Source organism: Lucilia sericata, unplaced genomic scaffold, assembly GCF_015586225.1.
Source record: "Lucilia sericata isolate MDLA Ls3-8-SP2 unplaced genomic scaffold, ASM1558622v1 Contig000981F_arrow, whole genome shotgun sequence".
Lineage (NCBI taxonomy): Eukaryota > Metazoa > Arthropoda > Insecta > Diptera > Calliphoridae > Lucilia > Lucilia sericata.
This window is the reverse complement of record NW_023994964.1, coordinates 1-14,017: the sequence shown is the minus strand read 5'-3', so window position 1 is coordinate 14,017 and position 14,017 is coordinate 1. Positions and strand designations below refer to the sequence as shown.

The window sequence follows — 14,017 nt, the reverse complement described above, 5'->3', positions numbered from 1 at the left end:
AATGATAAAGGGAAGTAAAAGTATAATCGATTGATTGACTGTTTTATATAGAGAGAATAGAGAATACAGGGTAATCGAAAAATATAACGAGATAGAGGGGGAGAGAGAGTAAGAGAAAGATAGATAGATTGACTGATTGATTTTGTTGTTTTATGAATTGTTCGATTTTGATCCGTTTTTTGTATATTTTTGATTGGTTTTAAAATTTTGATTCTGATTAAATTGTTTTAGCAATTCAATTTATGCCACACAAAAAAAAATATGTTTTTATACATATTCCTTAAAGGGATTTCAATTTTATATTATTATATTTTTTCATTTGCTTTTATACTATGTATGTATGTATGTGTTCACCTCGATTGAATGATGGGAGTTCATAAAGTTCGTTTAAACATACATACACAGTTTATAATAAATAAATATTTAAATGGAATAAATGGACTAACTAACTGTACTTTTGATTGGTTTTTCTATCTAGAATTTTCTTTTATATTATTATTGTTGTTCGTTTGATTGTATACATTACCTGTGTAACAGGATTCTCTCCGGGTCGATAGACTACATTGTGCTGTGGCCGCTTACGTCCCATATAATTGACGCAAACAAATTCCAGTAGGGAGGCGTAAATGAAACACATGCAAACTCCATCCCATACATTCATTGCTGTAAGATTTGAGACCACTGGTAGTGTGCTGCGGAAACCGTTGGATGTTGTGAAAAAATTCAACATTGTTGTTACACCTTTTTTCCGTCCGTAATTGGTATTTTTGATTTTAAGCGTAACATGGGAAAGAAATTAAAAATCGATTAATATTATTTCCAAATGAATAAAAAAAATATGTAGTAAAAATAAAATACAATATGTTGTCTATTTTTGTTTGGTCTCAATGTTGCTGATACATTTCAGTGATAGTATTTGAATATTTGATCTTTTTTTTTGTAATATTTGTTTGAACTGTTTGAGTGTGAATTGATTGAATTTGTAGGTGAATATATGTATGGGTGTGTATTTGAGGGTATGTGCGGTTATAATAGGTGAACGCAATTGGATTCGGCAAAAGCAAAAATTATGGTATAACTATCTCTACGAAAGGTAACATGGATGTGTATACACATTTTGCCATAGATGTGGATGAAACTTAAAGTGCATATGATAAAAATACATATGTATGTATTTAAATACAATATATAAATAATGTCTTGCATACTAAAGGACATGACAGATGTATGATTATACTTAGTATATGTATACTTTACATATACATATGTATGTAAATTTCATATTTATTATACTTTTTTATTATTTCATTATACACATGATTTCTCGGAAAATTTATCGTATTTTATTTAAATTGGTTTTAGATAAGTATTAATTGTAATAATAATAATTTCAAATTTTTAAATATGCAATCTGGCGTCATTATATTCCAAACTATATAATTAGTATTTTCGATTCTAAAACTAGTTTATAACTACATATTAAGCATTTTTTATGTGTAAACAATAACAAGGTAAACAATAAAGGATTGAACAGCGCTGAATCAAAATTTGGCCCCAGAATTTCTAAAATGTTGTAGTTTATAACTACATATTAAGCATTTTTTATGTGTAAACAATAACAAGGTAAACAATAAAGGATTGAACAGCGCTGAATCAAAATTTGGCCCCAGAATTTCTAAAATGTTGTATGCCATCTGAAAGTACATTCTGTCAGCTTTGAAATGAAGGCTTAACCTCTGACATATCTTTCGTGTTCTTCGAGATATCGTCACATGAACTTTATACAACAATAAATTGATAAATACTGATTTTTTTTCGTAAATTTTACCTATATTTTACGAAAAACTTATATATTGCAATTTTTAAAACTTTTGTCTATATAAATATTTTTGATTTCTTTAATAATCTGCTCTAGGAAAACCTAGCTATGCGACACCTAAGTCCTATCAACCGATAAGTCTTACGTTCTTCCTACTTAAAACCTTGGTACGGATAGTCGATAGTATGGTTAAAAGCATGGCATCTCAAATATAAGCAGCATGCTTATGGGACAATCGGTAGAAATGGCGTTGAATGAAGTTGTCCACTATATAGGTGAATCCTTCGAAAGCAAACTGTATACACTGGCGGTATGTATTGACATCGAAGGCGCCTTCAATAACGTACACATTGATACTCTTATCGAATCCTTAGACCAGTTTTATGTTGAACGGGTGCTCCGTAACTGGATCAACTACATGTTAAGGAACATATGGATAAGCTGCGAGATGTACGATATAACCATCAGGAAAAGGATATGTTGCGGTACACCACAGGACGGCATTTTGTCCCCTTTACTCTGGGTAACCATGATAAATAGCCTCCTAAGGGTCCTAACCAAGAAAGGACTTAGACCTGTCTGCTATGCAGACGATGTCGTAATACTTCTAAAGGGATAGGATCCAAATTACTTGTGTGGAAGGTCTGAGAAGGCTCTGAACACGACGTTGAGCTGGGCTCAACGTAGAGGCCTCAATGTTAACCCGGCGAAGACCGAAATATGTCTTTTCACAAGAAAGACAAAAATTTCTGAGTATATTGAACCATGGACAAGAATATACCGGTGACAGACAGAGTTAAGTACCAATCTGCTCTAGTTGCTGAGATATCATGCGTTGAAGTTGACAGATGGACAGACATCGTTAAATCGAATCAGAAAGTGATTTTGAGTCGATTGATACATACTCAGGTAGGTGTGGACCCAGTATTTTAGTTCGTCATAAGAAATATTTTCTAAGGCGCCTTCAATAACGGACAGATGGACAGACATCGTTAAATCGAATCAGAAAGTGTAGTAAAGTAGGGTATAAATACCGTGAATATACTGAAAGCCAAATGTTTTCAAGCTTTGGGTATATATATCTCGAAGAAGAAAGAAGATATGTCAGATGTTAAGCATTTATTTTAAAGTTGACCGAATAGACTTTCAGATGGCATACATTTTATAAATAAAGTTGTCTTGGAGCTGTTATAATGTCTCAAAAAGTGCCAAAAATCGCGTATTTTCAAATTTCAAGACACAATATCTCAAATAACAGATGTGATAGAGGCTAGTATAACTAGGTCTGAGGGTTTCGACTTTTTTAAAATTTTATCGGCCTGTTTTTTTGTAGGGGGCTTGCATCTTCCTGAAATTTTTATTACAATGTCGACTATTTTGATAAGTATCAAAACATTGCAAGAATTAAAAAAATTATTAATTAATATCTATAATAAATCGTGTCCCAAAATTATACACGAGTAATTTCATTTCCATTTTACGTAATTTATATAAACATGAGCGGAATTAAAATAGTGGGCGTGGCACTTCCTACAAAAATTAAGTGTTATTATTTAATATTTTTAAATGTTTAACTGTTAAATAGAAATTTATTCAACAGTTTTGACTATAACTTCGGCAATAGTAATAAAACTGATCGGAATATATTGTGGCTGTGGCAATTTATATTAATATTACCATGAAACTCTGCATAAATCACTTAAATGTAATCGTAACAAAATTTATAAGGTTTAACCCATAGTTGCCCCTTCCCCAATATAACCCGTCTTTAGGCAAATCACTTTAATTTCAACAGATTGTTAAAATACTCCAGAATCCACTTTTTAATACACTCAGTGGTGTAGGGTATCATATGGTCGTTCATATACATACATTCTTAATTGCTATTAAATTTCAACATTTGTCTACATTGTTTTAAGTCAATAAGCTGTATCCTTCATGTATTCTTTACTCTTCCTTAAAGTATTTTAGCAGCCCACAGTGGGACAGAAAAGGAAAAATTTTAAATAAATTTGTAACTCCAAATGTAAAATTAAAAAAAAGGATTTTATTTCTTTGGATTTGAAAAAACATTAATGCTTTCATATTAATGTTTTTTCAAATCCTATCAAATCATATTTATATTTATATATACCCAGGTATTCCATGAGGTCCAGATTCAAAGCTTTAATCCGGCAATACTTCCTTTTTATAGCATACGCACAATTGGGACGAACGACGAATTTTTCGGAACGAATATTCGTCGTCAGAAATAGAACACACTTGGGTATATGAAAATGTACACAATCATTGCGTATGACGAAATTCGTCGTTCATAATGAACTATGCGATAGGTTTATTTCTATTTCTTACGCAGACGAACGACGAATTAATTGGGGAAAATTGTTTTAAAACCAATTCCGGTAGCCCGAATTTGCTGAAATTTAGTGAGTACAGCTAATGACAATACAATATTATCTTCGAATATTCGAAATTATATTCGAAAATTCTAAGTAATGTTCGAAGAATTTTTTACGCTCTTAAAATTATCTCTGGTTAAAAATAAAAGTTTCGAAAATTCGAACTTAAGTTCGAAAAATTATTAAGGCCATTAAAACCAGTTCTCGTGGCCCGAATTGTCTGCAATTTGGCAGTCTGGAGTACACTTGGTGACACTACAATGCTGTGTTGGAATATTTAAAATTAAGTTCGAAAATTCGAAGTAATGTTCGAAAAAATTTTGAAGCTGTTAAAATAATCTCAAAATTGAGGATATTCACAAAAATATAATTATAGTTCTTTTCGAGGCCAATTTCTTACATTTTCTAAATTCGAAATAATATTCGAATAAATTTTAAAGCTGTTAAAATTATCTCAAAATCGTGGAGATTCGCAAAAATATAATTTTTGTTCCTTTTTCTTACTTTTTCCAATTTCGAACAAACAAATTTTGAAAGGAATTCGCAGTACGAATAATTTGATTGTGTTCCATTAGACGAATTTACGCAACGAATTTTTGACGACTAGTTCGTCGTGCTATACGAAATTCGTCGTTCGTCCCAATTGCGCGTATACCATTACGCATATTAATTTTCATTAAAAACGAATTAAAGAATTATAAGTTATATATTTATTAGATAAATTTAAAAATTTAATAACAATCTCAAAAATTGGAATTTTGGTTAGTTTTCTTTTGGAATTGCTGGATTTTCTTGTTTTTACCTTAAACTTGTTTATCAGAAATTTATGAACGCACAGTGGTATAATCTAGGAAAAAAGCGAAATAAATCTGTAATGTTTAAACGTAGTCCGATTTTAGTGAAATTTCACATATTTTAATAATAAGTATTGTTAAGTTTAAGTATGGAATTTGGATCTCATGGGCCCACCAAAGGCACCTTAAAACTGTGTATCTGATAATTATCTCACCAAGGCTCACCAAGGGAAAAATGCGAAATAAATCTGTAACTTCCCGATTTAATTTGAGTTTCAAATTTAAATTGAATTTCAAATGTGTATAGAGGAGAGTGTTGTCAAATTTGAGTTTTGAATTTGGAACTCATGGGCCCACCAAAGGCATGGTAAGAGGTCCCCAAAGTAGGAAACCTCAGATATGCAAAAATATCGTCTGTGTGGCGGCGAAATTTTCATCCTAAAACTTTGGAAAAGTGGACTCTGATATCAGGGTATAATATTTGATAGTTAGTGTCATATTACGATGATCGAACCATAATTGTGATGACATCCTTTAGTTCACAGCTGAAATTTTGGCCTCCATGCTCTTACGAATGAGAGCATGAAGGCCGAATAATTACATCTTGAGAACTTGGTATTATATAGTTTGGGAAAAAATAGACGAATTTCTTAATTTTCCAAATGTTGACTTTTTAAACCTTAAACTTTTTATAATCAAAATAAAATTACAATTTCTAAGAACTATTTGTGTGTGCATGAATGATAAATTTTTGTGATTGTATACGTATATGGATGGTAGGAAATGTACTAAGGGGGTAGGTACAGATGTAATTTTGTGCAATGAAATAAGACATGCAGTGCAGATCAAATCAAACATCAAGTAATTGGAAGGAAAATACAATTAAATAATGAGATAAATGGGAAAACTAGACAAAATAACAAAAAAGTTTCTATACGAGTTTTTAAAGAACTTGTACTTGAACTGCTGCTGTTAAATAAATTACAAGAAACGGAACACAAAAACACAAACTTTTTCTTACTATAATAGTTAAAACCTCAAAAACACTGACATATTTTTTTTAAACTGTAGATTTTATATTTTGCTACTAATAGAATTATAGACAATGAAACAATCAAAACATTTAACTATTCTTGTTTTATTGTTTTCTTTTCTTTTATTTTTTCTAAGACAAAAAGTTAAAAACAAAACTTTTAACCTAAAAACTCAGTCCAACATCCGAGGGGGGCGGATGTAAATACATATCAATTACTTTTGAATTGTTTCCTTTTGATTTTTTTATTTATTATATTGTATGTACATAAGAGGGAAAGAGAATAGAGATTGATAACGAATAAGTACGATATAACGACAACTATAAACTAGTATTTATGAAAAATATGTATTTTCATAATTTCTTTTTTACACAGATACTTTTGGTTTAAACATTTAATTGTATTTATGTATAACTAGTTGCTACAATTACAATATATTTAAGTAGAGAGAGAGAGAGAGAGAAATCAAAATATATGTTGTATGTATAGTTTTTTATTTTATTTTTTTATTTTGTAAGGAAGGAAGAATTCTACGTACCGATCATAACTCTGGCTGGCACTGCGTTCCATTCCAGCCAGAAGGTAATAAAGGATGAAGTCACCAATATAATGCCAGGTATGAAAACGGTTGTAAAATAATACGCACGATCACGGGTAAATGTTAACTCAACTTGTAGACAACTGTAATTACCTTTAAAAGAACACATACAGAATACAGAAGAAGACACCATGTTGGCATATCATCAAAAGTTGTAAGTTAGTACATAGATTGATTTTTGCTTTTTTTTTTTAGATTTTTTAATACAGAAATAATACAATAAAGTATACACTACGCGTAACAAGGTGCAAGATCAAACAAATTTACTTCTCTCAATAACTTTTTGTTGTTTTTTCATTAAATAGGGACCCGATATTTGCTAAAATATTCTTAAACTGATGATGCCATAATTATCAGAACACCACAATGCAAAATTGGACGATACAGTCATAATAATATTAGTTTATGAGAGAAAAGCATCTACAGGTATCAGCTGTATATGTACCGATAATCTCTTTAAATTAAAGGGCAAAAGCTATTTTATATACTCAATGTCTCAATGTAGATTATGCGAAGGACCTGTTATTAGTATTATACAGCTACTATTCTCTCATGCGTCTTTTGGAAATGAATATATTATTTTCTATTAAATAGAATTTATTTCTTTAGAATTTTCCTAAAATCGTTAAAAATTGTTTAAGAATATGACATTTATAAGGACTTATTTAAGTACTTATTTGTAAGCGAACGTGATAAGTACTTTTCTCCAATGATATCGCCATGTTCAAAAAATTAGTTAAAATATCAATGTGTAAGTAGTGAAAGGTACTTCTAATAACTTTTAAACTCATTATTTTCAGCGTAAGTTTTTGCTGCTCTGTTCAGCTTATCAGCTTCCAATTTTTCAAAAAGATTTCAAAGTGAGTATTGTATTGTACAAGTACTGTTTCAACACGATGACCCTTAAGGCTATATCGTCCGAGCTGTCCCTGTGATAGAAGCAGAAATCGACATAAAAGAATTGATTTACGAATTCTACATTTTACCAAAATAGCTTACATCGACGGTGTTATTGAAAAAAAGTTTTAGGAGCTTTTCAGGTCACATTTCGATATACATTAACGAGTTATTGATCCCATTACGATCTTATCTCGAAATAAAATTTTTTGTTTTTAAAGTATTTGCTAGTTTTATATAGCTTAGAACATTTTTTCTTCCCGAACCCTTTTTAGTATAATTGTTAAAACTTTTGACTACGGAGCGAAATCAGTATACCTTGTCTTGAGATCTTCAAGAGTTTTGTTGTTGTTGTAACAGCTTAAACTATATAATTTAAATCCGTGGGTTCTGTATTAAGGTCCAAGCTAAGAAGTTGGGCTACTTTTATAGGATTAGTGCATAATTCCATAGGGCTTAGTGAGGTAGGGTGGTCTGGACAATGTTGGGTATCATGGAGACCCTAGCCGCATACTGGGACGGTCTATGCGGGATCAGTAGGCGTTCAGCCTGTTTCTCCATCCCAATCTAAGTTGTGCCAGAGCAACTTTTGTTTGCAGCGACAGGTTCTTCTCAGTCAGCATGACATTATGTTCCTTGACTGCGAGGACCTTCTTTTTCTCGTATAGGCGGTGCTCAAAGGTTATTTGCATGCAGCCCGTTCAGCAACACTCTTCACACCTGGACGAATGATGTAAACATGAATTTAGGTGTCGCAGTCAAAGTGATTCATAGTCGGTATTTGATCCAACATGAGGCGTTTAAAAAGTAGAAGTTAAACAGTAGGGGGTATTCCTTATTTAACTCTACAGGTTTTTGAACACTTGACTCTAAACTAAACGAACGACAGGCGACCACTCATATAATTCACAATCTATCTCTTGAAGATGTTGGGACTGCAGATGTGCTTGAAGAATGTATCGAAGGCCTTTGACGTTATGAGTGTCCTTTCACAAGACCTCTGCTGATTTAAGCCCAGTGTGATCTCAGTGCTTATGGCAGTTAATACAAAGGTAGTTCTGTGCATCTTACAGAATCCATGCTGGTGACGATCTGCTGTTAGATGGCTGAATAGCTTGTAAGGGGAGAGGAGGAGTGCCTCAAGAGTCTTCGCAACTAGTGATATAGGGGAAATCGGCCTGTATTGATTGACCCCTTGTCACATTCTTCCTTTATATTAGTATCGGGGTGACTCTACCCATTTTCTAGTCATTGGGATTATCAGGCTAAAAACAATGGTTTTTAACCTTTCAAAGGTTAAAATGTTATTAAAAAGTACTCGATTCAAATTTAGTTCTATAAAAGAAGTTCATGTTTTTGTGCAAGGAAAAAATCGGCAGGAGTTAGCTAATAGATGGGGAAAGAGCTATAGAAATAGATATAGCTAGTTTGGCGTTACTGACTTGTTAATAAATACCGAGAAAGTAACAGATGCCCTCCGAACGCCAGTACTGTCAAAGATTTTTAGCATAGACATGTTTAAAATCCATTTATTTTTTTGGACCTTAATTCCAGTTGTTTTTGTTGCTTGTTAGTTGTAAATTGAAAGTTATAAAAGTTATTGAGAAAATAGTTTGATCTTACAAATATATTAGGGTAGTGCATATAGTAGAAGTATATATTTTTTTAATAATTATATTATTGCATTAATTTTATCCGTGTAAAAGTTGACGTAGGACTTTAACAATAATTTTAGACACACTTTACAAAATGTTCAACATTTAAACAAATATATAGATGTTTTAGGACTAACACCCTAATTTCTATACTATATTAGAAAACTTTCTTATGGAATATATCCCTGGTGCTATATCTATTACTATTGTATACTAATCCTAGTTTTCTTTAACCTAAAACTGTTTATAACTAATTTTAGTTTTTTAAATTTTTGCTTTCTGAATTATAAACGATACGATTAATTGGGAAATAGGTTCATGCATAAAACACATAAATTATGAATTATAAAAAATTTGCAGTGATTTAAAAAGTGATGTCGAAATTAATTCCGTATATCAACTGTATTTGAATATAACAAAAAAAAATATTGTCAATTTATACTACAGAATACTTAAGGGGTAATTACGAAAAATAAAGAAATATGTCAGAGATACGATTTATAGGTTTATGGATGTAGTATTGAAAATTAAATAAAAAAAGGAATTCAACTGAAAATGTCTAGTATATAAAAGTTGAAAAAGTATTTTAATTAAATATTATGCAGTATTTAGGTAAAACATTTGTAAAAATGTTACATGGGGCTACCAGGCAGATTGTTAATGTTTCAAGTATCTGTTGGTGGATTTGTTTGACTGGTCATGGAAATTTTTGAAAAATTAAAGATGAATTTGGAAAAATGAAATAAACAACTAAGAAAAATAAATACAAAGGAATAATTAAAATAATTATATAAATTATCTGAAGATGGTGGCAGCGACGGCAAAGTAAAATCATAAAACAAGATCCAAATAAAATGAGTTCAATTTTATTTAATTGTTGTGGTGGTGACAAGAAGGAAATGGTGTTGGTTTGATTTTCTGATGTTTTGAAATGAAAATTCAGTTTTCAATTTTATAGTTGTTGTACTACAACATATTTAAAATTATGTATGTAAATTGCAGTGGTTGTTGTTTTTTTGGGGGGGGGGGGGGGAGGTTTTCCTTTGTTAAATGATTAAAGTAGTAGATGGTGTTGAATGTGAATTGTTACCTATCATGGATCTAGCCGGTACAGCATTCCATTCTAACCAGAATGTTATAAATGATGACGTCACCAATATAATGCCAGGTATAAAAACGGTGGTGAAATAGAATGCTCGATCTCTGGTAAATATTAAATCGACTCTAAGACAGCTGTAGTTCCCTTCATAATTAAAATTGGAATAATAGTAGAAAGTGATAGATAGATATGTATAATTCTTTTAAATACAAACAAACAATAAAACGCCTTTTTTTGTATTAAATTGTTTAAACTCTATAATATTATTTTGTAATTTTTTTCAGCTACCATTTTCAACCAAATTTAAAGGCCAAAAACGAAACTAAATAAACAGCAAATCTAAAACTGAAAATTGTTTAAACATATTTCTGATTTCTATAATTATAAGGAGCAAATTATTTATAGTTTATGCATATTTATGTAAGTTTGCAAAAATCATATTTAATTAATAAAATTTAGCAAATGCAAAATGTTTTCTTTTTTTAAAATCAATATTAGAAAGAAAGCCATTCTAATTTGAAAACCAACCGAAAAAGAAAATAATTTCAAAATCTCCAATTCATATTACCAAATAGTAATCCAAAGCAATGGCATGTAGCAAAAGCTAATTAAAAATTTAAATCTATTTTCCAAAATAAACAATTCAAAATTTTTCTTTCTCAATAACAAACTATTGAAAATAATCTAATTACTCATACGTATAATAAATATTTTATTTGTAATGTAATTTAAATAAATTTCTTTTTTGTTTAATAAATATTGGCTAAATTACTTGCGAATTTGTTAAGAAATTAAATTTGTTCATATCGTTTAAAATCTACATATAAATAACACAAGGAATTTAATTAAATTCAATAAGAGAGAATTTTAATTACTAGAAAATATTTTAGTATAAAACCATAATAATGATAAAGAACATTAAGTCAGACATGTGAATATAATTAAGTTAAATATACAATAGATAAATATATATATATTTGAACAAACAAATTAAAACAATAGACATTTTGTAAAAAAGAAAACTTTTCTAGGCTACAACAAAAGAATTCAACAAAAAAACAAAAGAAACGAGAAGAACCTTAAAAAAGAAAAACTAAACGTAATTAATACCAAAAACATTAAACGACAAAACTAATTTCTGCATTTGAAATGAAAGATAAACTATATTAAACAAGAGAAATTGCTTTCATTGTGGACTCACCTCTCCAGCTATTTTGATCACAGGCAGTTGTTTGATTTTTTATCAAATATGCATTTAATGTCGTCAATGAGGGACTTTTGCGTAAAGTATCCTCATCGTTTTTCCAAACGTATTTTATTTGGGCCTCTTCATACGAAACTGTAATAGAATATATTATCTAAATAAGATTTTTTCAATGTTTGACAGCTTTACTATTTATTAAGTTATTTATAAAGAAATATATTTAAAATAATTTGGACTTTACACTACATTAACAAGAATGAGTAAATGATAAGGTTAATTTGACTTATAATCATTTATATATTTAAATATAGATACAATAACGTTTAATTAATTAAATTTTCACATTGTTTAATACTCACTGCTTTCCATAGAAAATGAACATTTCGGATCATCGAATGGAAATATATGTAAACTTCCCTGACAGGATAGAATTAAGTGTCGTCTGAAAAAAAAAAACGCAAAATATCAATAAATTTAAAAAAGAATATTTTTTTAATAAAATTATTAAAAATATGTATATGTTTTTAAATTAACATATCTTGATAGGAATTACTTTTATCTCTCTGTTGATCAAAAATGTATAAAAACTCAAAAATTATAAATATAAATATGAAATTTATAAATAAAAATTTTCGAAGAAACGAAATGCTAAACCGTTTACCTTCCTATATCCTAGACAAAAACTCTTTTCGCTTAATACAAAATTCAAAAGCGTATGTGTGTTGTTATTGTTATTTTCAATATCAAAGATAGAAAATTGTATGTGGGAAATTAAATATAAAAATTAAAAAATAATATTTTAAAAAGGAATATTTTTTTTGGTAATTTTTCGCTTTTAGCTGGTACTTTTTTGAGTTTTTTATAATATTGATCCTAGAAACATGATATTAAGCTAATAGAGTCCGGAGTTAAAGATAATCTGTAAAGAGTACATTTTGATACTTTTTCGATCTTTAAAATGTAGTTTTTGAGTTATCTATTGAACCTAGAAACACAAAAATTCAAAAAGTACTTTTTGAAGAAAGAAAAAGTTCCTTTTTATAGTGTTACTAAATTTACAAAGTTCTGAAATTTTATTAAAATAATTGAGTTTGTATTTTCACTGTTTTAAAAGAATGATGGAGTATCAAAAAAGTACCTAAATACTGTTTTTATCCGTTTATTTTCTAAAAGGACCGAATTAAAAAAGTACCAGACATCTGTCCGCTTATTTTTTAAAAGGACGGCGATAAGATTTAAACTGTTTTTGTATCTTTTCTACTTAAGGAAATATTAGGTTACCGGATTTACCCGTTTTATTCCCTAAACATTCGAATTTTCAGAAATCCTTTCTTACTGCCTGTTTCACAATATCGAAACAACATTTTTATACCCTGCACCACCATCAGTGGTGATAGAGGGTATATATAAGTTTGTCGTTCCGTGTGTAACACCAAGAAATATTCATCTAAGACCCAACAAAGTATATATATTCTGGGTCCATATACTGAGTCGATTTAGCTATGTCCGTCTGTCTATCTGTCTGTGCAAAACACGCTCACGTTAAAACTAAGCAAAGGAAATCAACCAAATTCACCCAAAATATTTATTATTATCCTAAGCAGTTTGGTATTGAAAATCAGCAAAATCGGTTCACAACGTAAAAAGTTATGAGTAAAAATTTCAGACTACCTCGAACAAAATTACGGTTTTTTCATAATTCTTTTGAAGTTTTCTCAGAAACTACCAAAGATACTTCGATGAATTTTGTCACACGTTATTTTTTCAGGGCGGTGATCAATTATGTTCAAAATCTTTACAATCGATCGAATATTTCCCATAGACCCCATACAAAGGTATTGTGATAAAATTCGAGTTAAATAAATGTTTTGTGTACATACAAATTAATCTACCAATTTTTTTACGGATCGGTCCATTATTGGTCATAGCTCCCATATAAGGCCCACTTCCGAGAATCATTTAAAAGCTCATATTTCATTGTCAAATAAAGCTATCTTAATAAAATTCGACAAAAATATGTTTAGTCTAAACATGAATCACTCTACTAAATTTTTTCCGGATAGACCCATAATTGGTCATAGCTCCCATATAAAGTCCACTTCCGAAAATCACTTAAAAGTACATATTTCATTGTCAAATAAAGCTATCTTGATAAAATTGGACACAAATATGTTTTGTGTTGATGGTCCACTTACGAAAATCAGTTAAACGCATATTTTTCTTTGAATAATAAAGTTATCGGGATAAAGTACGACTTGAATATGTTTTATGAGCATAAAAATTATTCTACCACATTTTTTCCAGATTGGTCCATATATGGTAATAGCTCCTATATAAAGTCAATTTCAAAAAAATCACTTAAACGCACATATTTCATTATCCAATAAAGATATATTGATAAAATTCGACACAAATATGTTTTGTGTAAGGTCATAGCTCCATACATATAAAGTCCACTTCCGAAAATCACCTAAGCGCACATATTTCATTAATTAATAAATCTATTGTAGTAAAATTC

General features: G+C 29.8%; 1 protein-coding gene across 4 annotated transcripts in view; it reads right to left on the bottom strand.

Annotated features, from left to right (window-relative positions):
• The window catches only part of LOC119609438, a 44,716-nt gene extending 32,777 nt beyond the window's left edge, over nucleotides 1-11,939 (bottom strand). For all 4 annotated transcript variants that reach the window (XM_037964204.1, XM_037964205.1, XM_037964206.1 and 1 more), the window contains exons 1-5: nucleotides 11,859-11,939; nucleotides 11,497-11,634; nucleotides 10,287-10,439; nucleotides 6,585-6,737; nucleotides 527-741 (exon numbers count right to left, since the gene is read on the bottom strand). In XM_037964204.1, the coding sequence (XP_037820132.1) occupies nucleotides 527-741; nucleotides 6,585-6,737; nucleotides 10,287-10,439; nucleotides 11,497-11,634; nucleotides 11,859-11,868 (669 nt within the window). In that variant the 5' untranslated portion in view covers nucleotides 11,869-11,939. The remainder of the gene's footprint in view (nucleotides 1-526; nucleotides 742-6,584; nucleotides 6,738-10,286; nucleotides 10,440-11,496; nucleotides 11,635-11,858) is intronic.
• Between the last annotated feature and the right edge of the window lie 2,078 nt (nucleotides 11,940-14,017).